General features: G+C 42.6%; 2 protein-coding genes across 8 annotated transcripts; both read right to left on the bottom strand.

Moving 5' to 3' along the window:
• Positions 1-67: 67 nt before the first annotated feature.
• Positions 68-15,888, bottom strand: smad4a (SMAD family member 4a). 7 transcript variants are annotated; one of them, XM_020457269.2, is made up of 12 exons: positions 15,776-15,888; positions 14,312-14,720; positions 13,911-14,085; positions 13,771-13,800; positions 13,472-13,675; positions 13,037-13,174; positions 9,485-9,592; positions 9,159-9,209; positions 7,462-7,645; positions 7,073-7,241; positions 1,890-2,028; positions 68-1,484 (listed from the first exon to the last, which is right to left on the bottom strand). In XM_020457269.2, exons 2-12 carry the CDS (start codon positions 14,549-14,551, stop codon positions 1,273-1,275), a joined length of 1,650 nt encoding a protein of 549 aa, XP_020312858.1. In that variant the 5' UTR covers positions 14,552-14,720; positions 15,776-15,888; the 3' UTR covers positions 68-1,272. The 7 variants fall into 7 exon arrangements, with proteins under 7 accessions (XP_020312858.1, XP_020312857.1, XP_020312856.1 ...); XM_020457268.2 differs by lacking the exon at positions 15,776-15,888 and adding an exon at positions 14,909-15,501; XM_020457267.2 differs by lacking the exon at positions 15,776-15,888 and adding an exon at positions 15,120-15,501.
• Positions 15,852-21,341, bottom strand: bmp10l (bone morphogenetic protein 10, like). The gene is made up of 2 exons (XM_020457271.2): positions 20,590-21,341; positions 15,852-20,016 (listed from the first exon to the last, which is right to left on the bottom strand). Exons 1-2 carry the CDS (start codon positions 20,951-20,953, stop codon positions 18,953-18,955), a joined length of 1,428 nt encoding a protein of 475 aa, XP_020312860.1. The 5' UTR covers positions 20,954-21,341; the 3' UTR covers positions 15,852-18,952.
• Between the last annotated feature and the right edge of the window lie 1,093 nt (positions 21,342-22,434).

Below are 22,434 nucleotides of genomic sequence, written 5' to 3'. Positions count from 1 at the left end.
TTCCTCTTATACACCACAGCACACAGCAAGGTTCTCCCTAAGACCAAGCGAAAGAATGAACACCAAACAAATTATACACCATTTTATTTCCATTAATTATGAAGGTAAAGGACAAGCACTTGATCACATCTGTCCTTAGCCTACATATATCATTTTCTAACTTTAAAACATATGCTCATAAGGCAGAAAAATATATAATTAAGCAATAAGGCCCAAAAAGGGAGTGCCACATTGCTATTATAAACATGTTACCAACATAATTAGAACAGTAAACAAGTAGTTTTGCATCATACCACGGCTCGAACAACCCGGTGACAAGTAGTCCAGGCCCACACAATTGCTGATATTCTCAATGCAGGATCTGGTCATAAAAACATGTATTTATTTACAACTTTCACAATACTGACACACGACTGTGCTCTGAACTGTTTCCTTTCATATGGGTTCATTTGGCATCAATATGGCTTCAGACTTCCTTTCCTCCAATATCTCCAAGGAATGTTACCACAAGTCAATTCATCAAAGTCACGATTACAGAAATATGAAGTGGAGATAAAAATGTTAATGAACTGAACACCTGTCTAGACATTGAGGCATCTGAAAACATTATTGAAGTGAAAACCATCTGGCCTGGATCCCACTCATCGCTACAAAAGCTGAATATTCTAAGAAGAAATGTATGCGGAAACTACCCCTCACACTGCATACCTAAACATACTGAAAACAAGCACATGAAAAGCAAACCAATAAAGTGCTTAATTAAGCTAACATACTGAAAACAAGCACATGAAAAGCAAACCAATAAAGTGCTTAATTAAGCTAACATACTGAAAACAAGCACATGAAAAGCAAACCAATAAAGTGCTTAATTAAGCTAACATACTGAAAACAAGCACATGAAAAGCAAACCAATAAAGTGCTTAATTAAGCTAATATGCCATAAAAAACAGCATTGAAACTCAAATACAGTATATAAAGTGTCATGTCATGGCCTTCTGTCAGTCAATGAACAGGATGATATGAATAGAACAGAATGAAAAGCATCCATGAGTAACGACTATATATCCTGATTCTGAGGCAAATAGAAAACAGATTAATGAGCTGGTATCTTCAGAGAAGGAACCCTGTCTGGCTTTGATGCCAGTGGGTAGGAAAAAAAATGAATAATTCACACCCCTCTCTCATCCCGGACAGCGTTAAAATGGCTAGCCTACGCGGCATGGGCAGTCAGTCAGTCCAGCATGTGTCGAGTTAGTGTTGCCGTTCTATAACTCAGTCCAGGGGCTGGGGGTCAGCGATGGGCATGGTATGCAGCACCTCATCCAGTAGCTGCAGGGCACGGTGGAGATGGATCTCAATCCAGCACGGAGTCTCCTTGATGCTCTGCCGGGGGTAGTCAGGCCCCCAGCCCTTCACAAAGCTCATCCTCAGGATACACAGCCTGCGCAGGTCGTCCACTCCTATACCTGCCGCCGCAGACAAACCTGGAGGGAGAGGGTTACAAACAATAGTTACATTTTTTATTTATTTAACTAGGCAAGTCAGTTAAGAACAAATTCTTATTTACAATGACGGCCAAACCCGGATGTTGCTGGGCCAATTGTCCGCCGCCCTATGGGACTCCCAATCACGGCCGGTTGTGATGCATCCTGGATTCGAACAAGGTACTGCAGTGATACCTCTTAGACCGCTGCGCCACTCGAGCCCAGTTAGAGGGTAGTACTACATATTTGATAGAATGATTCACTACCTATATAGAGTTACATGTCTAAGGCAGTGCACACATTTAGCCATTTCTGTAAGGTCCTGAGATGCTCGGAGACAAGACAGATGGATATATTGCTTGGCAGACAGGTTAAAGGATGAATAGTCTGAAGAGAGAGACTCACTGATGGCGGGGGCGATGCCTCCTACAGAGCCAGGCCCGGGGATGTTTCCAGCCACTGCCGCTGCCTGTGCTGCGGCTGCCGCCTGTGCTGTGGCTGCCTGCTGCTGCATCTGCCTGTGGCACTGGCGCAGGTCAAACACCTGCACAGCACACAGGGAGGGTTAGGGACTACACACAATAGGGCAAACTACACACATTTTCCGACAAGATAGAACTGCCAAAGGGGGCGGAGTTCTGTTTTACTATCCAGGTCTGAGCTTCTACTTTTAAAAATCCACCTTTGCAGAAACAAGTCTCTCACCATTGTCGCTTGCTATAGACCACCTTCTGCCCCCAGCTGTGAATTGATTGCCCACCATCTATCTTCAGACCTCGTGCTGTTAAGTGACCTAAACTGGGACATGCTTAAACACCCCAGCCATCCTACAATTTAAGCTTGATGCCCTCAATCTCACACAAATTATCAATGAACCTACCAGGTACAACCCCAAATCCGTAAACTCGGGCACCCTCATAGATATCATCCTAACCAACCTGCCCTCCAAATACACCTCTGCTGTCTTCAACCAGGATCTCAGCGATCACTACCTCATTGCCTGTGTCCGTAATGGGTCTGCGGTCAAACAACCACCCCTCATCACTGTCAAACTCTCCCTGAAACACTTCAGCGAGAAGGCCTTTCTAATTGACCTGGCCCGGGTATCCTGGAAGGATATTGACCTCATTCAGTCAGTAGAAGATGCCTGGTTATTCTTTAAAAGTGATTTCCTCACAATCTTAAATAAGCATGCCCCATTCAAAAAATGTAGAACCAGGAACAGATATCTCTTGGTTCACTCCAGACCTGACTGCACTTGACCAGCACAAAAACATCCTGTGGCGTACTGCATTAGCATCAAATAGCACCCACGATATACAACTTTTCAGGGAAGTTAGGAACCAATATACACAGGCAGTTAGGAAAGCAAAGACTAGCTCTTTCAAACAGAAATGTGCATCCTGTAGCACAAACTCCAAAAAGTTCTGGGACACTAAAGTCCATGGAGAATAAGAGCAGCTCCCAGCTGCCCACTGCACTGAGGCTAGGAAACACTGTCACCACCAATAAATCCACAATAATTGAGAATTTCGAAAAGCATTTTTCTACAGCTGGCCATGCTTTCCACCTGTTTACCCCTATCCCGGTCAACGCCCTGCACCCCCCACAGCAACTTGCCCAAGCATCCCCCATTTATCCTTCACCCAAATCCAGATAGCGGATGTTCTGAAAGAGCTGCAAAATCTGGACCCCTACAAATCCACCGGGCTAGACAGTCTGGACCCTCTCTAAAATTATCAGCTGAAATTGTTGCAACCCCTATTACTAGCCTGTTCTACCTCTGTTTTGTATTGTCTGAGATCCCCAAAGATTGGAAAGCTGCCGCGGTCATCCCCCTCTTCAAAAGGGGGAGACACTCTAGACCCAAACTGCTACAGACCTATATCTATCCTACCCTGCCTTTCTAAGGTCTTCGAAAGCCAAGTTAACAAACAGATCACCGAATATTTCGAATCAAACCGTACCTTCTCCGCTATGCAATCTGGTTTCCGAGCTGGTCATGGGTGCACCTCAGCCACACTCAAGGTACTAAACGATATCATAACCGCCATCGATAAGAGACAATACTGTGCAGCTGTATTCATCGACCTGGCCAAGGCTTTCGACTCTGTCAATCACCACATTTTTATCGGCAGACTCAACAGCCTTGGTTTCTCAAATGACTGCCTCCCCTCGTTCACCAACTACTTCTCAGACAGAGTTCGGTGTGTCAAATCGGATGGCCTGTTGTCCGGACCACTGGCAGTCTCTGTGGGTACCACAGGGTTCAATCCTCGGGCGGACTCTATTCTCTGTATACATCAATATATGCGGCTGGTGATTCTCTAATCCACCTCTACGCAGAAGACACCATTCTGTATACTTCTGGCCCTTCTTTGGACACTGTGTTAACTAACCTCCAGACGAGCTTCAATGCCATACAACTCTCCTTCCGTGGCCTCCAACTGCTCTTAAATGCAAGTATAACTAAATGCATGCTCTTCAACGGATCGCTGCCCACACCTGCCTGCCCATCCAGCATCACTACTCTGGACGGTTCTGACTTGGGGACAACTACAAATACCTAGGTGTCTGGTTAGACTGTAAACTCTCCTTCCAGCGTCACATTAAGCATCTCCAATCCAAAATTAAATCTAGAATCGCAGCAAAGCATCCTTCACTCATGCTGCCAAACATACCCTCGTAAAACTGATCCTCGACTTCGGCGATGTCATTTATAAAATAGCCTCCAACACTACTCAGCAAACTGGATGTAGTCTATCACAGTGCCATCCGTTTTGTCACCAAAACCCCATATACTACCCACCACTGCGACCTGTATGCTCTCGTTGGCTGGCCCTCGCTTCATATTCGTCACCAAACCCACTGGCTCCAGGCCATCTATAAGTCTTTGCTAGGTAAAGCCCCGCCTTATCTCAGCTCACTGGTCACCATAGCAGCACCCACCCGTAGCACGCGCTCTAGCAGGTATATTTCCCTAGTCACCCCCAAAGACAATTCCTCATTCAGCCGCCTTTCCTTCCAATTCTCTGCTGCCAATGACTGGAACGAACTGCAAAAATCACTGAAGTTTGAGACTCATATCTCCCTCACTAGCTTTAAGCACCAACTGTCAGAGCAGCTCACAGATCACTGCACCTGTACATAGTCCATCTGTAAATAGCCCATCCAACTACCTCATCCCCATACTGTTATTTAATTTATTTTGCTCCTTTGCACCCCAGTATCTCTACTTGCACACTCATCTTCTGCACATCTATCACTCCAGTGTTTAATTGCTATATTTTAACTATTTTGCCACTATGGCCTATTTATTGCCTTACCTCCCTTATCCTACCTCATTTGCACACACTGTATATAGACTTTTTCTATTGTATTATTGACTGTATGTTTGTTTATTCCATGTATAACTCTGTTGTTGTTTGTGTCGCACTGCTTTGCTTTATCTTGGCCAGGTCGCCATTGTAAATGAGAACTTGTTCTCAACTACCTGGTTAAATAAAGGTTAAATAAATCAAATAAATAAGAGGGGTTCAACTAGAGATGGGCAACTGAAATAATTTCACTATTCAAATAATATATTATGAAATTTGATATCCGGATAGTCGAAATACATAGTTTTTTTTGTACTTATTTTCTTTAACCTGAGCACTTATTGCTGCGCGAGGGACAAGTGGTGGCACTCTGCTGTTGCAACAGGGGGAGGGGCCGGTGTGTTTGGGACGCAGGAGTGCAGGGCAAGCAGAGAGAGATGTAGAATGTATCAAAGCCGACTCATGCTAGTTAGAAAACTTCTAGCTACCATAGGTTATTTATCATCCCATCTGATAGTGCTGGTCTTGACTGCAAGTCTCGACTGCATCGATTACAGCAGTGTTTCCCAACTCCAGTACCACCCACAACAGCACACATGTTTGTCGCAGCCCCAGGGCAAACATACCCGATTTAATTAATCAAATGGCTTGATGATTAGTTGACAAGTTGAATCAGATGTGCTTGTCCACAGCTTCAATAAAAATGTGTACTGTAGATGCAAGTTTTCCATTTTAATTTACCGGACATTAGAGAAATCTGCCGGACCCTTATGCATTGGGTGCGTAACCTTTAGGGTGTCCACCCGCGGTGCTCAGAATGACAGAAATCCCATGTAGATTATGGCAATTCGTATTAACAGAACATGCAAGTCGAGGATGCAACAATGTGCAGTCCTTACCGAATTCTGATGTGTAGAATTCAGTAAGAAGTTGGTTTTTAGATATGATCTATTCTATTGGTCAGCTTGTCGAGGTAGAAATAGGACTATTCCAAACAGACTCTGGGACAGTTGTGGGAAGATAGATGCCAAATTCATACAATCAGTAGGCCTAGGCAAAAAAAATAAAAAATTAAAAAGCAAATGAGTCCGATGCAACAGATCAGAAAGTTTAGCTTCAAATGTTGCTGAACTATTCTTCACATTATAAGCACAGCAATGCGCACAAGGCATTAGACCATGTGCAAATGTTTGATCCATAATGCAATTAGCGGGAAAACACAGTTGTCAAAAGGGCACCGCCCATGCAAGCGGTTTCATGAGACAGACAGCACCCCCTAAATAATCAGTTTTTGATATAAAAATAATGCACTGGGCCTTTACTAGTCCTGTATTAGCAGAACAATATAGCCGTCTGTCGCGGGTGCAAAATATTTAACGGCTTTTCTATTTTTTTTTTTTTTTACCCTAACGGAAACCTTGTGTTGGAGGTACTTGAGGACTGGAGTTGGGAAACACTGGATAAAAGAAGCCAGCTAGGCTAATTGGTGCTATATTTTGTTGTGCTTTCTCCCTGTCCTTGTTTACACATAACACCCATTCAGATTAAACAACCTACCTGTTTGCCTACTCCTCCTCATTAGTTAACTTTTAATTCTGTCATTTTGATTCCATCTTGCATTGATTAAATATCTCATCAATTCACTTGCTAGAAATGTAGCCTTTAAATGAATAAAGTCCCGCTTCGATTGGCCGACAAAAATATAAATATATATGTAAGCTACTGAGCGTGCATGTCATAAGAACTACATTCAAACATTTGTTGTTTATTACATCAAATGTCATGGTATATCCTTGTATGTAACAATGTCACGTGGATAATCGAATTTAGCTTTTTAACTTTTAAAACTGGCCTTATATTTATCTTCTCAAAAATGAATACTAAAGTCAGTTCAGATATTTGAATAACTGTGCTCATCCAAAGGTTCAACGGTCTAAAACGTAAGGATTTTAACCCGTTTTGAGAACAATCAACCTTCCATAGCAGTCAAATAACCACTGAGACACAATGCATGTAAATAATACAGATCAGAAAACATGTCCTTGTTTACTTAGGGGTGCCATTCCTCAGCAGTGAGTCTGTGGGCTGTGATATCAAATATATTTGTCATATGCACAGAATACGCATAGTGTGTACACAGTACAATGACATATTCACTTGCAGGTAACCCTCTCAACTATACGACAAAAATAAGAAGAGAAGTAATTCAAATAATAAAAAAAGTACAAAATAAAAGCTCAATGGAATACAATAAAAAATATAATATCTCACCTTGATGTAGGCGCTGGGGTAGATCTTGTGCACTGCATCTCCAGGAGCACGTCCTGCCTCCCTGTCCAAGTAATAACTCTGCACAAACACTGCATGATCGCTAAGGCAACGCACCCACACGTCCCCTTCCCCTTTACACTCCAACTGCACCCCTTTACCAATGTGAAGTCTATAGAGCCAGGAAGAAAGAAGGGAAGAAGAGAAGCAAACAGAGAGACAGTATGACAAGATATTTTATCTGCCTAAAAAAAATACTTTATATTGCTATGGTACACTAATACTCTTCCAAAAATATGAATTATATAAAAAACTGAAGGGAGTGGAAGGCACTCTACTTAGCCATTTCATTTCGCAAAGACATTAAATCCTTCCTTTTTTTTTTTTTGTACCTGGCTCTCTCGATTGCCTCTGTCCTGTGGACATTGCTGAGCTGACCCAGGCAGAAGCGGTCTCCTCCCGAGGGATCCACATACCCGTCCACAGTCACCGTGGGGCAGCTGGCCGGAACCTTGAACGTCTCCCCAACCTGAACATCCATTTCAAAGTAGGCAATGGAACACCAGTAGTCAGGTGCTGGAACAGAATGAAAGAACCACCATCAATTGGTCTCGGTCTCTATACCGTCTACAATCCCTTCAGAAAGTATTTATACATCTTGATTATGTCCATATTGTGCTATTACAAAGTAAGATTGAAATGGATTTAATGGTCTTTTTTGTCAACGATTTACATAAGATACTCATGTCAAAGTAGAATTGTATTTTTATTTGTTTATGTATGGAAAATAAAAGCACTTAATCTTCATTAGATAAGTATTCAACCCCGAGTGTTAGAATCACCTTCGGCAGCTGTAAGTCGTTCTGGGTAACTCTCTACGAGCTTTGCACACCTGGATTGTACAATATTTGCCCATTATTCTTCAAATAAATTCTTCAAGCTCTATCAAGTTGGTTGTTGATTATTACTAGACAGCCATTTTCAAGTCTTGCCATAGATTTCCAAGCCTATTCAAGTCAAATTTGTAACTAGGCTACATTCAATGTCGTCTTTGTAAGCAGCAACTCCAGTGTATAGTCCTTGCCAATGAGAAGCATACCCATAACATAATGCAGTAACCACCATGCTTGAAAATATGAAGAGTGGTACTAGGTGATGTGTTGTGTTTGCCCCAAATATAACACCTTGTATTCAGGACAAATAATTAAATTTCTTTGCCACATTTTTTGCATTATTACTTTAGTGCCTTGTCGCAAACAGGATGCATCTTTTGGAATATTTTTATTCTGTACAGGGTTCCTTCTTTTCACTCTGTCATTTGTTAGCATTGCAAAATAACTACAATGCTGTTGATCCATCCTCAGTTTTCTCCTATCACAACCATTAAACTCTAACGGTTTTAAAATCACCACTGGCCTCATGGTTAGAGCGGTTTCCTTCCTCTCCGGCAACTGAGTTAGGAAGGCTGCTTGTATCTTTGTAGTAACTAAGTTTATTGACACCATCCAAAATGTAATTAATAACTGCACAATACTCAAAGGGATATTCAATGTCTGCTTCTTTTTTACCCATCTACCAATAGGTGCCCATCTTTGCAAACCATTGGAAAACCTCCCTGGTCTTTGTGGTTGTGCTTGAAATTCACTGCTCAACTGAGGGACCTTACAGAAAATTGTATGTGTGGAGTAGAGATGAGGTAGCCATTAAAAAAATAATGTTAAACACTATTGCACACAGAGTGAGTCCATGCAACTTATTATGTGACTTGTTATGCACATTTGTACTCCTGAATGTTAAGCTTGCCATAACAAAGGGGTTGAATACTTATCGACTCAAGACATTTCAGCTTAAAATTGGTTTAAAAAAATAAATAATGTAAAAACATAATTCCACTATGACATTATGAGGTGGTGTGTGTAGGCCAGTGAAAAACATCTAAATGTAATCCATTTTAAATGTAGGCTGTAACACCACAAAATGTGGAATAAGTCAAGGGGTATGAATACTTTCTGAAGGCACTGTATTTCACACCTCATGCCGGATCAGATGGGGACACATACTCTCTGAATAACATTGCACACAGACTCACCAGGGTGATTGGATATGGGGGTCTGGAATGCAATCTCATTATGCGAGAGCCCTGGAAGAGAATGGGAGGTAAATAAGACAACAATCCAGAGAATGGTGCTGTTTGTACTGCTCGTGCTAAATGAACAAAAAATGTATGTTGAATGGCATAATTACAAATTCACATAATTTCTGGAAAATAGCTCTCATTTCACAAGACCATAATCTTTGTTACATGAAATCAATGTTAGCTTGTTGCTTTGTGGGAGACAACATATGTTAGGCTCAGATGTTGGCGGCAGCACCACTAGCTGTATACCCAGAGAGGGGGCCAACACAGCCACTCACAGTAGTGTGGGGTGTTGGGCATGGGTTGGTGGTGCTGCAGGTGCCCATTCTGGTGGTGAGGCACTGAGGGGGAGAAGTTCCCGTTTCTCAGCCAGCCCGAGGTGGCACCTGAAAGCAGAACAATCACCCGTTGCGTCAGACCATCAATATAGCAAGAAAAGACCTAGCTTTGAACTAACCACAACTCAAAATCACACTCGACACATACATAGGTTACAGTCACAGTGGTGAGAGGAATTCTATAACTGACCGAGGAGGAATGAACCCGCTGGAGATGCAATGTGGTAATGCTGAAAAGCTTTTTTGAGAGAAGAAAAATGTTGAGAACGTCCAGGTTCTGAGAAGTTAATAGGGTTACTGTGAAAAGCAGCAGGGAGGAAATATGAAGGCTGTTATGGTATATGGAGGGCGGATGAATGTGAGTGCTACCTGTAATGGTTGCTTGTAAGTGCAGGTCATTTCTGTAATTGCTAATAGCATAGGCAGTGAGAGTTATATTTAGGCTGATGAAGGCAGGTGCCCACTCCCTTTAAAGGTCAACTTGCCCTTAGAATCAACTTCTCTGGTTTTAAATGGCCTGTGGGGCATCAATACAAGTCAGAAAGACACGTTTGTGTCAAAATTGACTACAAAGTGGAAATATGCTCATTTTTGTCCTAAATTCAGTCTTGTACAAAGTCAGACTCGTACTGAGTTTTGTAAATCAATTCGTCACGACTTACTGGAGAGTTGGGGATATGGATTATGATCATGCCCACTTTCTCAGTGCACACTAACATGAGAGAAGCATCTGTGCTGACTGTGCTCAGCTGTGCGCTCTATCCAATCATAGAGCCAGAACCTCCAGACAGTGTGATGGACCTGGGCTGCGTTCAGTACTTGTTTACGTTCTGGCATATTCAATTGAATGGAAACGATGCTGTACTGAACGACCAGTTGAAAAACTGGGAGGAGTTGGGTTGTGGAACGCCGTCAGCGTGGCCACTGCCCTTTAAATACATCACTTATTGCCTCAAGCCACGCCCACCAAACGGGAGCAAACGTACCTCAAAGTCGGTTGTAGAACGTGCAAGAACGGTTTGGGGAAACGTGTCGTTCAGCACAAACCGTTCCGCAACATAGTAAACGTTCAAGCAAACTGAACGCACCCCTGGGCCCGGTTTCCCAAAAACATCTTATGGCTAAGTTCATCATTAGAACCTTAGTAGCAGCATCATTAAATCTCTGTGGTGTTTCCCAAAACCAGCGTAACTGGTTGTTATTTATCGACTGCCTCAGACCACTCATAGACCAGCTAAGTGCGTCGTTAGATAAAGATCTCCGCTAAACATAAAATCAAGAGGTTTGTCTGACTGTGAAGGCTGTTAACTTCTGAACAGGGTTGACTACAAAGTCACCAAAGTCTTTACAATGGTTACAAAAAAAGTGAAGGATGACTAGATGCTTCAAATGAAAACCGAGATGACTGCATTCAAATATATTTAGGCTACACGGGCCTATAATATATTTTTATATATTTCAATCACTTTCATGTTCAATCAATTGAGCACTATTGTGCCAATAGGCTACTGTCAAATTTCTTGCCTCAAAATATTTGTTGGGTAGCCTTGAATAATAAGCCACCTTGATATTTACAGCCATAGGTGATAACGCTCTAGAAACTGCTCCGTCATCATTATTGTGAAGCAATTATAATCTTAAAAGGTAAGATTTGAATGAATAAAGCTGATCTGAGAGCAGTGATGGTTTTATTTTCTATCCTCTAAGTATCTAACAACGCACTTAAAGAACGTTCTCTGCATGGTGTTTTGGGAAATGCACGTTACATCTTCGGCCGTTGTAGGAACAATGCATCGTTAAAACAAGTGATGCCCCAAATACACATCGTAACATATTTAATTTAAGCAAAAAGACACGGGGGGTGTGCTATACAGCCAATATATTTTTCCACCAACTGTTGTGTCGTCAGCGAACTTAATGATGGCGTTGGAGTCGTGCTTGGCCACGCAGTCGTGGGTGAACAGGGAGTACAGGATGGGCCCCGGTGTTGAGGATCAGTGTGGCAGGCATTGCCGCCTACCCTTACCACCTGGGGACGGCCCACCAGGAAGTTCATGATCGAGTTTCAGAAGGTGTTTAGTCCCAGGATCATTAGCTTAGTGATGAGCTTTGAGGGCACTATGGTGTTGAACGCTGAGCTGTTAATGAACAGCATTCTCACATTGGTGTTCATTTTGTCCAATTGGGAAAGGGCAATGTGGAGTGCGATGGCGATTGCGGCATCTGTGGATGCCTTTTGCAGTGGGTCTAGGGTTTCTGGGATGATTGTGTTGATATGAGCCATGACCAGCATTTCAAAGCACTTCATGGCTCCCGACGTGAGTGCTACAGGGCAGTAGTTATTTAGGCAAGTTACCTTTGTTTTCTTGGGCACAGGGACTATGGTGGTCTGCTTGAAACATGTAGGTATTACAGACTCGGTCAGGAAGAGGTTGAAAATGTCAGTGAAGACACTTGCCAGTTGGTCCCCTCTGTATACACATCCTGGTAATCCGTCTGGCCCCATGGCCTTGTGAATGTTGACTTGTTTAAAGGTCTTGCTCACATCGACTATGGAGTGCGTTATCACACATTCGTCCGGAACAGCTGGTGCTCTCATGCATGCTTGCCTCGAAGCGAGCATAAAAGGCATTTAGCTCATCTGGTAGGCTTGCTTCGCTGGGCAGCTCGCGGCTGGGTTTCCCTTTGTGATCCGTAATACTTTGCAAGCCTTGCCACATCTGACGAGGGTGAGGGAGAGCTTTGTATGCATCTCTGTGTGTGAAGTAAAGGTGTTCTAGAGTTTATTTTCCTCTGGTTGCACATGCTGGTAGAAATTAGGTAAGTCTGCCTGCATTAAAGTCCCCGGTGCATTTTCTTGTTTACTTATGGCCTTATACAGCTCGTTGAGTGCGGTCTTAGTGCCAGTATCGGTTTTGTGGTGGTAAATAGACAGCTATGAATAATATAAATTTAAACTCTTAGTAGATAAGTGTGGTCTACAGCTCATCATGAGGTACAATTCCTCAGACGAGCAATACCTCCAAGACTTCTTTAATATTAGACATCATGCACCAGCTGTTATTGACAAATAGACCCCCCCACCCCTTGTCTTACCAGACGTGGCTGCTCTGTCCTGCCGATGCACGGAAAACCCAGCCAGCTCTATATTAGCCAAGACGTCGTTCAGCCACAACTTGGTGAAACATAAGATATTACAGTTTTCATGTCCCGTTGGTAGGATAGTCTCAATCATAGATCCTCCAGTTTATTTTCCAGTGATTGCACGTTGGCCAATAGAACAGATGGTAAAGGCAGTTTACCCACTTGCCAACGAATTCTCACAAGGCACCCCGACCTCTGCCCCCTGTATTTCCATCTTTTCTTGACACGAATGATGGGAATTTGGGCCTGGTCTTGGGGAAGCAGTATATCCTTCCTGTCAGATTCATTAAAGAAAAGTATTGTATCTGGTATTGTATTAAATTTGGAGGGCTGAGTGTGGGTGCTTACTGTGATGGTATGTGGCACTTTGTGCCAGGGGATAGCCGTTCTGCTGTGAGCTCTGTCCCTGTGCTGGGCCTGGCCCTGAGGATAGCTGCCGCAGACCTTCACTGATATGGCTCCCTGACAGAAGGCTACTGGACTGGGCTATAGGGACAGAAGCAGGACAGGCCAGGGTGGGTGGGTATGGAAAACAATAAGCACACACAGCCAAACACAAACACGCATACATACACCACGATACAGACACACACACACAAACAAAAGTGATCAGGAATGACACATCTGAAAAACTTCTCAGCATGACCTTGACTTGGGGTACGAGGGATCCACTGTGTCCTGTATTTATGTCAGAAGCTTATTCACTACAAAATGAAACTTTACATTTAAAGGGAGTAATGAACTACAAGACAGGGGAGGGTTAAACACAACACAGTGTCTCACTTGAAGCTCCAGCAGCGAGGCTGGAGAAGGCAGAGGTGGAGGCTGAGCTGCTGCCCTCGGGGGAAGGGAGCAGGGCCGGGCTGCTGAACTCCTGGGGACCCCCCGGTCTGGAGGGTTGGTGCTGGATGGTCTGATGGTGGCTGTCCGCGCCGGAGTGAGATGGCTGGTTCTCAAATTCATACTCATCTTTGACCATGAGTGTGCCTGGTAGGGCGAGAGGGTTGAGGTTTTGGGGAACTTCACTTTAATCCTCCATTGTGAACTGCAAATTACTAGTACAGAGCGAGAGTCTCCCTTACCTGAGCTTGAAAGAGTCAGTCCTGAAAGGTCTGTGAAGAGAAGTAGAAGGACACAAATGAGATCCAACTTAGAATTCAAAGGAAAAGTCAGAGGGGCTAAACAACAGTATTCAAGAGAGGAGAAAATAAATCCCACTCACCAATCCCTGGCGATACCACCCTCTCGTAGTGGTATGGGTTAACACACACATTGTCAGCTTTGAGGTCAAAAGCAAACTGGCAGTATTTCACATGCTTCAGTTCATTTTTGTGCAGGTCAGGCCACCGCCACAGTCTTGCATAGATCACATGGGGGAAGCCTTTACGCCCCGCAACCTGAGCAGAGATGAGGAGACAAGAGTTATGAAAATATTACACTTGCATTACAGGACTGCTGTACTATCTCCTCTCTATCACCAAGGTGGAATTCATTAGGCACCAAAGGGACTGAAACAGGGAGGGACGATCAGAACTTGTCCAATAAGAAACGCTCTTTTTCATTTTAAGTTGCAAAATGTTTTACTTCGGGATGCCCTAATGAATGACCAAGCTACCCCATTACCTGCAGGCGTCCATCCAGGGTGCGCTGTATGGTGACACACTTGCTGGGGTGAGCTCCGTTGGTGGTGATGGCTGTGATTAAAGAATCTAGCTCATCTTTCTTCTCCTTCAGTTTCTTAACAAGGCTCTCAATGGCTCGCTTGGCGAAGGTCTCGCTCTCTCCACCCTGTCTGTGGCACATCAGGCTGTGCACGATGCTCAGACAAGCGTCATTGCTTGTGGGGGTGTTTGTGATCGACATCTTGCTCACCGTTCCAGTCTCTATAACTTGCGGAGTTCAATCTTAAGGAGGCTTCCAGTTCAGTCGTCACTCCAGATCAATGAGTCAAAAACACATTTTCTGAAACCCTTTGCCTGGGTTAGAATGGAATGTGTCCCCTTCACTCTACAGGTGGGGTGTACAGGACAGACTGCAGTGAGGGAGCAAGAAAATAACGTTAGAGCACTACCGTACTATCAATGCATAGAAGCATTGACTGGCAGCAAATTAATAATGCCACCATGTTTAGTTAGCTAGCAAGCAAACGTTAGCACCACAAACTTAGCTAGCTACTTTCCTACACAATCTTAGCTAGGTAGTTTCAAAAATATTACTTACAAAAGCTAACTATTTTGCATAAAATTCCTCGTTTTAACGTTAGCTAACGCAAATACCCAGCTTACTGGCTAAATAGCTATGGTTAACGTTTACATATGTAACAGCATAATACGCTAGCTAGCTAGCTACAATAGTAGGCTCGCTTAAAATCAAAAAACGACGTGCCCCGTGTGGATAAGTTGTAGCTAATAGTCAGTGTAGCTGAAATTACCATTTCAAAAAAAAAAATGCTAATACTTTCTCGTAGCAAACCTAAAATGTTATTATCGTTGAACTAGTTAGCTTGCTCGCCGACAACAAAACCAGTGTTCTTTGAATCGAAGTTCGAGCCAATACTTGACTATCTTCTCATTCTGAGATATGCTGCGACTCTTTGATGTTTCTCAATTGTGCCAGTGGCGAAACAAGACAAACAATGGTTTAAATATACTGACTGGCAAACAATGCTAAAGCGCTAGCTACGAAAATAAACAATTCCCTCTCTCCCTGCAACGCCCTCGCGACTCCAGTGCAAATGTGCAATGGGGTGCATTGCTCCAGTTCTACTCATGTCAGCAGGGGGAGCATGTTCTGTGAGTTCAGAGAACCAGGCTGGGCAGCAAAAAGCATGGCCCTAGTTCCGTTTTGATTTCTTATCGGTGTTCATTCTGTTTTCCATTCATGACAAACACATGTCATTTATACAATATTAATGTAATTTTCACCTGCAGCTGTCCTACAAACTCATGTCCTACAAACTCATGTAGAAGTGTTCATAAGTCCCATAAATTAGGTCTGAGTAACCAAGATGTGCCTTCATGAGTCAATCTCTGCTCCTGGTTTATAACCTACAAGTGTAATTAGTTTCCAAGTAAATGTACCATATACCTATGTGCTTATCCAACATTCTGGAGATTTCATCTGGCATTTCATTCAACAACACCATATGCCAACCGTGTCTTCGTGCTGCAAAACAAATAAAGTTTATTTTTCCTCAAAATAATTAATTTCCACAGGATGCAATAAGTCTACTGAACTTTCACATGCACATCAAATTTACTAAATAAATAACCATCACCTTTCAAGTCATGAATAAATACTCTGAAATAATATCTGTAACAACTCAATAGATATTAGGTACAGTATACAGTATAGTTTTGATTAACAAATGCATGGCAGTGAAAAGCAAATCTTGACTGAGAACCAAGTCCAGTTGGTTTAAAAGTTCAGGGTGATTCCATAGAGGTTGTCTCTCTTCAGTCTGCTGACAGCAGAAGAGGAGTGGTGATGTGACATGTTTTTTTTCTATCTGTACTGCAGGCAACGCCATGATAAGGGCCCCAGAGTATCCATGCCAGAGAAGGGAAGTGGGAGTGTTTGGGGCCAGGCAGTGGTGAATAGAGAGAGACTGGCCAGTAAACAGAGGCTGGCTGGGGGGTGTATTGAATGTTCCATAGAGATTGTTGGTGTTGGGGCCCAGGAATCTGACAGCACACTCTCCCTACTGCTCTCCACTTGGAATGGTTTCTCATCCTGAGTGATGGTCTACACGTCTCCAGGCCCTAACACCTCCTTATCACCAATGCTTGCATTGCATGTGGCTCTAGAAGGATGTGTGATGGTGGGGTGGTAGAGGGTGTGAGTCGGACTGAGGCAGATAGATTAGCCCAATAATAAGTGGGCAGAAATTATTTAAAACATTCATTTGGTTCCATGGACATGGACAGTATATTATATATTCAGGAAAAATAACTTTTTTCTGGCAAACTTAATCTAAGGCTTTGTACATCATCTGTACCTTTTTGCTTCTGCTTTCTCCAAATGTAGAGGTATGACATTTTGCAGAGACATAAAGTCATCTGCAATAAAAAATGAAAAAATGAAAAAGCCATAACACCTTCTAAATTGTTCACCCTTTGATTTCACATTCTCTGACCTGATATGACACTCCTCTTGAAAGGTTTAAATATATATTTTTTAATTAAAAAAAATATATATTTTTATACCGAATACAAACAACCACTTACAGATGTACACAAACAACGACTAAATCTCTACTGCCCAGACCCACATGCTCACATCTCCATCCCTAGTGCCTGCGTTATTGTTGCCACATGGCCTTAAATTGTACCAATTCACTTTTCTCGTTTGCCCTTGCTATTTCAATATTTCCATAATAAATCATTTGATTTTTCCATTGTGTTAATGATGGCGGAGTAATTGATTTACAAGTTTTTTATTTAATAAAATTCAAGATGAGTGATGAGAGGAGAATCGTCCAGGCCATTGGGTATCTCAATACACCTCCATATGCCATGTCTTGAAATATGCAGCAGATTAAAAGTACTTCAGACACCCAACTTTCTAGCTCCGCTCACAATTTCTGGACATTATAGCATAACCCAGACAGAATGGATTATTGAATCATTGTTAGTTTTACACTTCAGACCTGACTCTGCCGTTATGCTGTGGAATTTGTGAAATTTGTCTATTCTATAATAACATTCTATATTCAAGGTTGCTCTGATGTCCAAAATATTTCAAATCGACATTTTGTGATATATAGCTTTTAAATTGCATGTATTTGAAACTATACATTGGTCAGTCCAAAATTACTTTTTTAATTCTCTCATGGAAATAAATGTTTTCCTGTTACCAAGTCATTTCCGGTTTATATGCCTTTGGTTTTCCATGTGGACCAATTTATCAGTGAATTCAGAAAAGCTATCCACGATTATTCCATAATGTTCATTTCCTTCCATATTGTTATAGTGTTCTTAACTATGAAGTTGTTAATGTTCTTAGCTTTATCCTTAGAAAATAGACAAGTAAACAGATTCTGGGGATAAGCATGCTCATCTTCAATATGCACCCATTGTTCCTCTTTAGTGCATTTAACTATATGCGGCAAGTAAAAGCCTTGCTTTGCGAGTTAATACAATATTCCAAGTCTGGAAGGTTAAAAACAACCCTTAGACTTAGGTAGATGTAAAACCTACCTTTTTATTCTATGAATTTATTAGCCCCTATAAAGTATGTTATGACCGAGTATACTTTTTTAAAGAATGTCTTCGGTAGGGTAATTGGTATTACCGAAAATAAATATCAAAACCTTTGGAGCAATGCCATTCTTGAAAGGTTTTTCATATGGCAGTTGCATTGATCAATACCATTTTGCACAATGCCACTCCATTCAAATCTATGCAAGATTAACTTCTGTAGTGAACATGTATTCTTGGCTTGTCCACAGGCCTTGGTAAAAGACGACCTCAAACAAAGTTGCATTCCCATAATACATTTCTGGAACACATGTGTTTCTATAATACATTTCATTTCACATTTTATGACATCTAGTCCATCATGGAAGCACTCATATTTGAAATATCAAACACCATTCAGCCTGCGCTCTTTTAGAATGAGCATCTGTCTTTGCATGTAGAATATACGGTTATATTTATGTAACAGCATGTATATATACTGGGCATGCAGGAGTGATCTGTTCTGTTTTTCTGTCATTTAAACCAAGAGAGTTTTGTGCATATCTGACAGTACATACCAACAAATCGTCACGATTAAAGTCAAATGTAAGATGACAAACATATACAAACTACAAAGAACAGCATAATATTCACATTCAAATCTTTTTTGTGTTTCTCTTTTGTTTTTACAAAATCACATTATATTGCTGGCATTGTAAAATAGCATTTTATATCATCTCCATATACTAACAAATGTACTTTCACAAATGACAAATTTCCATCATATAATGCACCCTTTTGCTCTGTCATCTTTCTATTTACTCCTCCCTGTTTATCTTTATCTTAAAATGTAGTTGAAGCTGCGTGTTCATTAGATACTGTAAATATAAATTATTCATGCCCTACTATATATCAGTTACTAGCGCACAAAGCAAGTATCCTTGATGCTTGTGGAAATGGATGTGTTATTTTCAAATCGGCACTTTTGATCTGGATTTCTTCTTTGATAGTGAAACTGAGGACCACTCAGTCTATGCTAATCCAAAGTCTCTATAATTCTCTCCTGCACCTTTAGTCAGTTCTATGACTATCTACAGCCGCACTCTGCCACCACCATTCCCTCGTACTTGTGCATGTAGGTGACCACTCCTCCATCCTCGTAAAGGAGTGAGATGGGCTCTAGCTTGGTGGGAACACAGCAGGCTGGTGACACCTTCTGTGGAATCTTACTGCTCAACCGAGTCTGGACAATGGCATGCTTGGTAGGCGAGACCTCAGAGGTCATAGGGTAGCTGCATACACCATTGCACTCGTAGGCTTCATAGCCCATGGGCTGTATGACCCAGGTATCCCAGCCAATGTCCTTAAACTCCACATAGAGAGGGATCTTCTTACAGGGATCACCCTTGGCGTTGCGGCGGATTCGGGGAGGAGTGTCGTAATAGAGGTTGGAGTGCAGTTGCATGAGAGTCTCCTCATCCAGTTCCACTCCATCCGTGTTCCTAGCATCGCTCCCAGCCTGGTCCCCCCGGTTCCCGTGTGGACTCAGCTCCAGGTCAGCCGGCACATCGTTCTCATGTTCCATCATCCGGTTGAGCTCCCCCTTGTCCTCCTCACGATGGTCTCTGCTTTGATCATCTGAGAAGACAATCACCACTGGCTTGTGTTTCTCATCCAAGCCCATGTCAACATACACATCGACCAACTCTTTCTTTCCAGCCTCTTTTCTGACTTCCTGGCGGGTCTTCCCACCTTTGTACCTCAGACTTGCAATGTGGACCTCCAGTCGGTGGGTGGAGCTCTCTGCCTTCCGCCAAAGGTTGACCTGATTGGTCAGGTCGAAGGTGACCCAGACATCGTCTTTACCATAGACGTGCCGTGTTGCCAGCTCCTCCATTTCCTCAATTTCGTCTGTCTCCTGCTCATTCCTTCTTCTGTCTCTCCCCTCTTCTTTCCTCCAGTGCCCCCCCTCGTGTATCTTGTAAACGGTCACCTTGCGTTCAAGGCCGGCATAGTGTCTGCGGTCCTTCTGGACCAGGGTGTAAAGGCGAAGCTCGGCGGTGAGGATGTGCTCGTGGTGGGGGATGGAGATGTTGAACAGCAGGGGGTGTCTCCTCACGCCCCCGACCGTCACACTGTAGGGGGAGGAATCTGGAATTAAAATATCAATGAAGGTCTGAATTGGGTTTAGACTTCAATTGGATTTAATCAATTTGAAATGAAATAATGCATCAATAATAAGGGTTTCATTTTAGCTCTTTTGTTAATGGTTAAATTTTATTGCAATCATATCATCTGACTTCAAGAAGAGGAAATAATAAGCAACTGTTAAACCAATTTCAATTCAATAAAAGTTTCTTTAAGGGCAAATCAAATGTTTTATTCTTGTCAATTTAGGGCTACAGTTCATAAAACCTGCTTTAAAGTCAATCTCAGTTAACCTGAGCCCAAAACAAAAAGTGGTTTACAGTTACAGTCAAATATGAACTCCTCTAAAAGAAAACAAACAGCTGTGTTTACCCTTTGACATACTAAATTGTATTAGTCAATATATTGTATAATGCTATCATTCTCAAATTAAACTAAACTAATTTGAGTGGCTTTTCATGTTAGCTCAATTAACAATTAATAATATCAAAAGATACATTTTCAGGATGATAAAAATAAGAAAATGTCAAACAAAAATAAAAAATGTCTTCAGACAAATAGAAGTAAGTGTTCTACCTTCATTCTTGAAACTACGCACTATGTTGGCAGAGGGCACCGCTGTGTGATCGTTGGCAAAGCGGTTGTACAGTTCCAGCATGTATTCTGGTGGCTCTTTACGGGTGGCACGGGGCCTTGCCCGGGCCTCCAGCTCTGTGAGGTTCAACGTAGACAGAAACTGACCCAGAGAGTCCTGCATGTCCAGCTCTACATCCTGATCCTGCTCCAACATGGATGTATCCACCAGACCCCTGGCCCCAGGGCCCCGTCGAGGCTCCTCAGGGGACATGATGGGACTGCCCTGGCTCCTACCAGGCAGTAGCAGGGGCAGGAGGCTAAGAGAGTAGATGTATCCCAGTATGGAGAACACTGGAGCGACCATGACTGAATGACTCAAGGGCAGGTTCAGGTCCAAAGGATGAGTATCAAATATAGAAATATGAAAGGATCCTTAGCAGAGGACACCTGCGGAACAGTTCCCCCCTATCCAGCTGCAGTTTGTCTCGGTTGGGGCTGAAAGGGTGGTGTGTGGGTCGAGGGAAAACAGCTTTGTCCTTGTTGATCTTGTGATCGGGTGCAGAGGGCAGGGTGAGATGTGTTGTCCACCCCACTGTGCTGACATGTTTGGAGATGTCACTAGGGCTCTGCTCGCCCCCTGCCTCTCTCCGGGCCCACCAGCCTGCTGACGACCTCTAACTCCAACTCCACTCATCTTCTATCTACTACTTTCTCTATGCATACTTTTCTCTGGCTGTTTGCGGGCCACTGCTGAGGGGAGACTTGCTTTGTACACATCATTTTCTGCTTGAATGATCTTTTATGAATAATCCACCTGAGAACATGTTGCTTAATGCTTGTAGGACAAACTATATATTTCTTTACATCTGAGCGAGGGCACTAGATATCAGCATACATGCATTTTCAGAGTAACCTCTGAAAAGTGAGTCAGAACCACTGTCATTGACAAGCTAATGCAGTGCTACAGGTGTTCCACAAGAGGTCAGAGTACATCGATTCATGACAGTGCTTTCCTTTGTTGAGTTCACTGTATAGGGAAAGCGAGATACCTCATTAGTTTTACAACTGAATGCCTTCAAGCGAAATGTGTCTTCTGCATTTAACCCAACCAATCTGAATCAGAGAGGTGCAGGGGGCTGCCTTAATTGATCAACATCCATGTCTTCAGCACCCAGGGAACAGTTAACTGCCTTGCTCAAGGGCAAAAATACATATCTGTACCTTGTCAGCTCGGGGATTTGATCCAGCAACCTTCCGGTTACTAGCCCAACACTCTAACCGCGAGGCTATCTGCCACCCTATAGTATATTGGTTACAACAAAATGCTTATCAGTAGTTCTAATATTCAACAATGAATTTCAATACATTTCCTGATTAGATGTTTCAGCGACATTTATTGATTAGATGAAAAATACATGTATTTAATAAGCATACTCTAAAATCTGCAAGACCAATTACAAAGCTTTGATATCTCTTGGTGAGGTATTATTGATTGATTGACATCTCACAGCTGATTTTAATGAAGCCCTCTGCGCTGCCTAATGACAGCCTCTGGGCAGACTGAGTAGTGCTTAAGGCTTTGATATACTTTTACAGTAGGGGAGAGTGGGTTAGACTTACGTTTAGCAAAAACATTTATTCAGCATCACTACATCAAGGGAAATATAGTATTATTCATAACAACGATATGTAAGTGAAAATCAAAGAGGGGCTATGCGTTCTATGGAAAATAATCAACGACGTGGAGGTGTGTTCGACGCGCTAGCTGAGTGGCACTGACCTTCCACTTAGTTGAATTATTTTCCAGAGAACGCATAGAACACCGAGTTGATTATCCCTTTTATA

This window comes from Oncorhynchus kisutch, linkage group LG23 (genome assembly GCF_002021735.2).
Source record: "Oncorhynchus kisutch isolate 150728-3 linkage group LG23, Okis_V2, whole genome shotgun sequence".
NCBI lineage: Eukaryota > Metazoa > Chordata > Actinopteri > Salmoniformes > Salmonidae > Oncorhynchus > Oncorhynchus kisutch.
The sequence above is the reverse complement of the archived record's forward strand: the minus strand, read 5'-3'. Positions and strand labels throughout refer to the sequence as shown.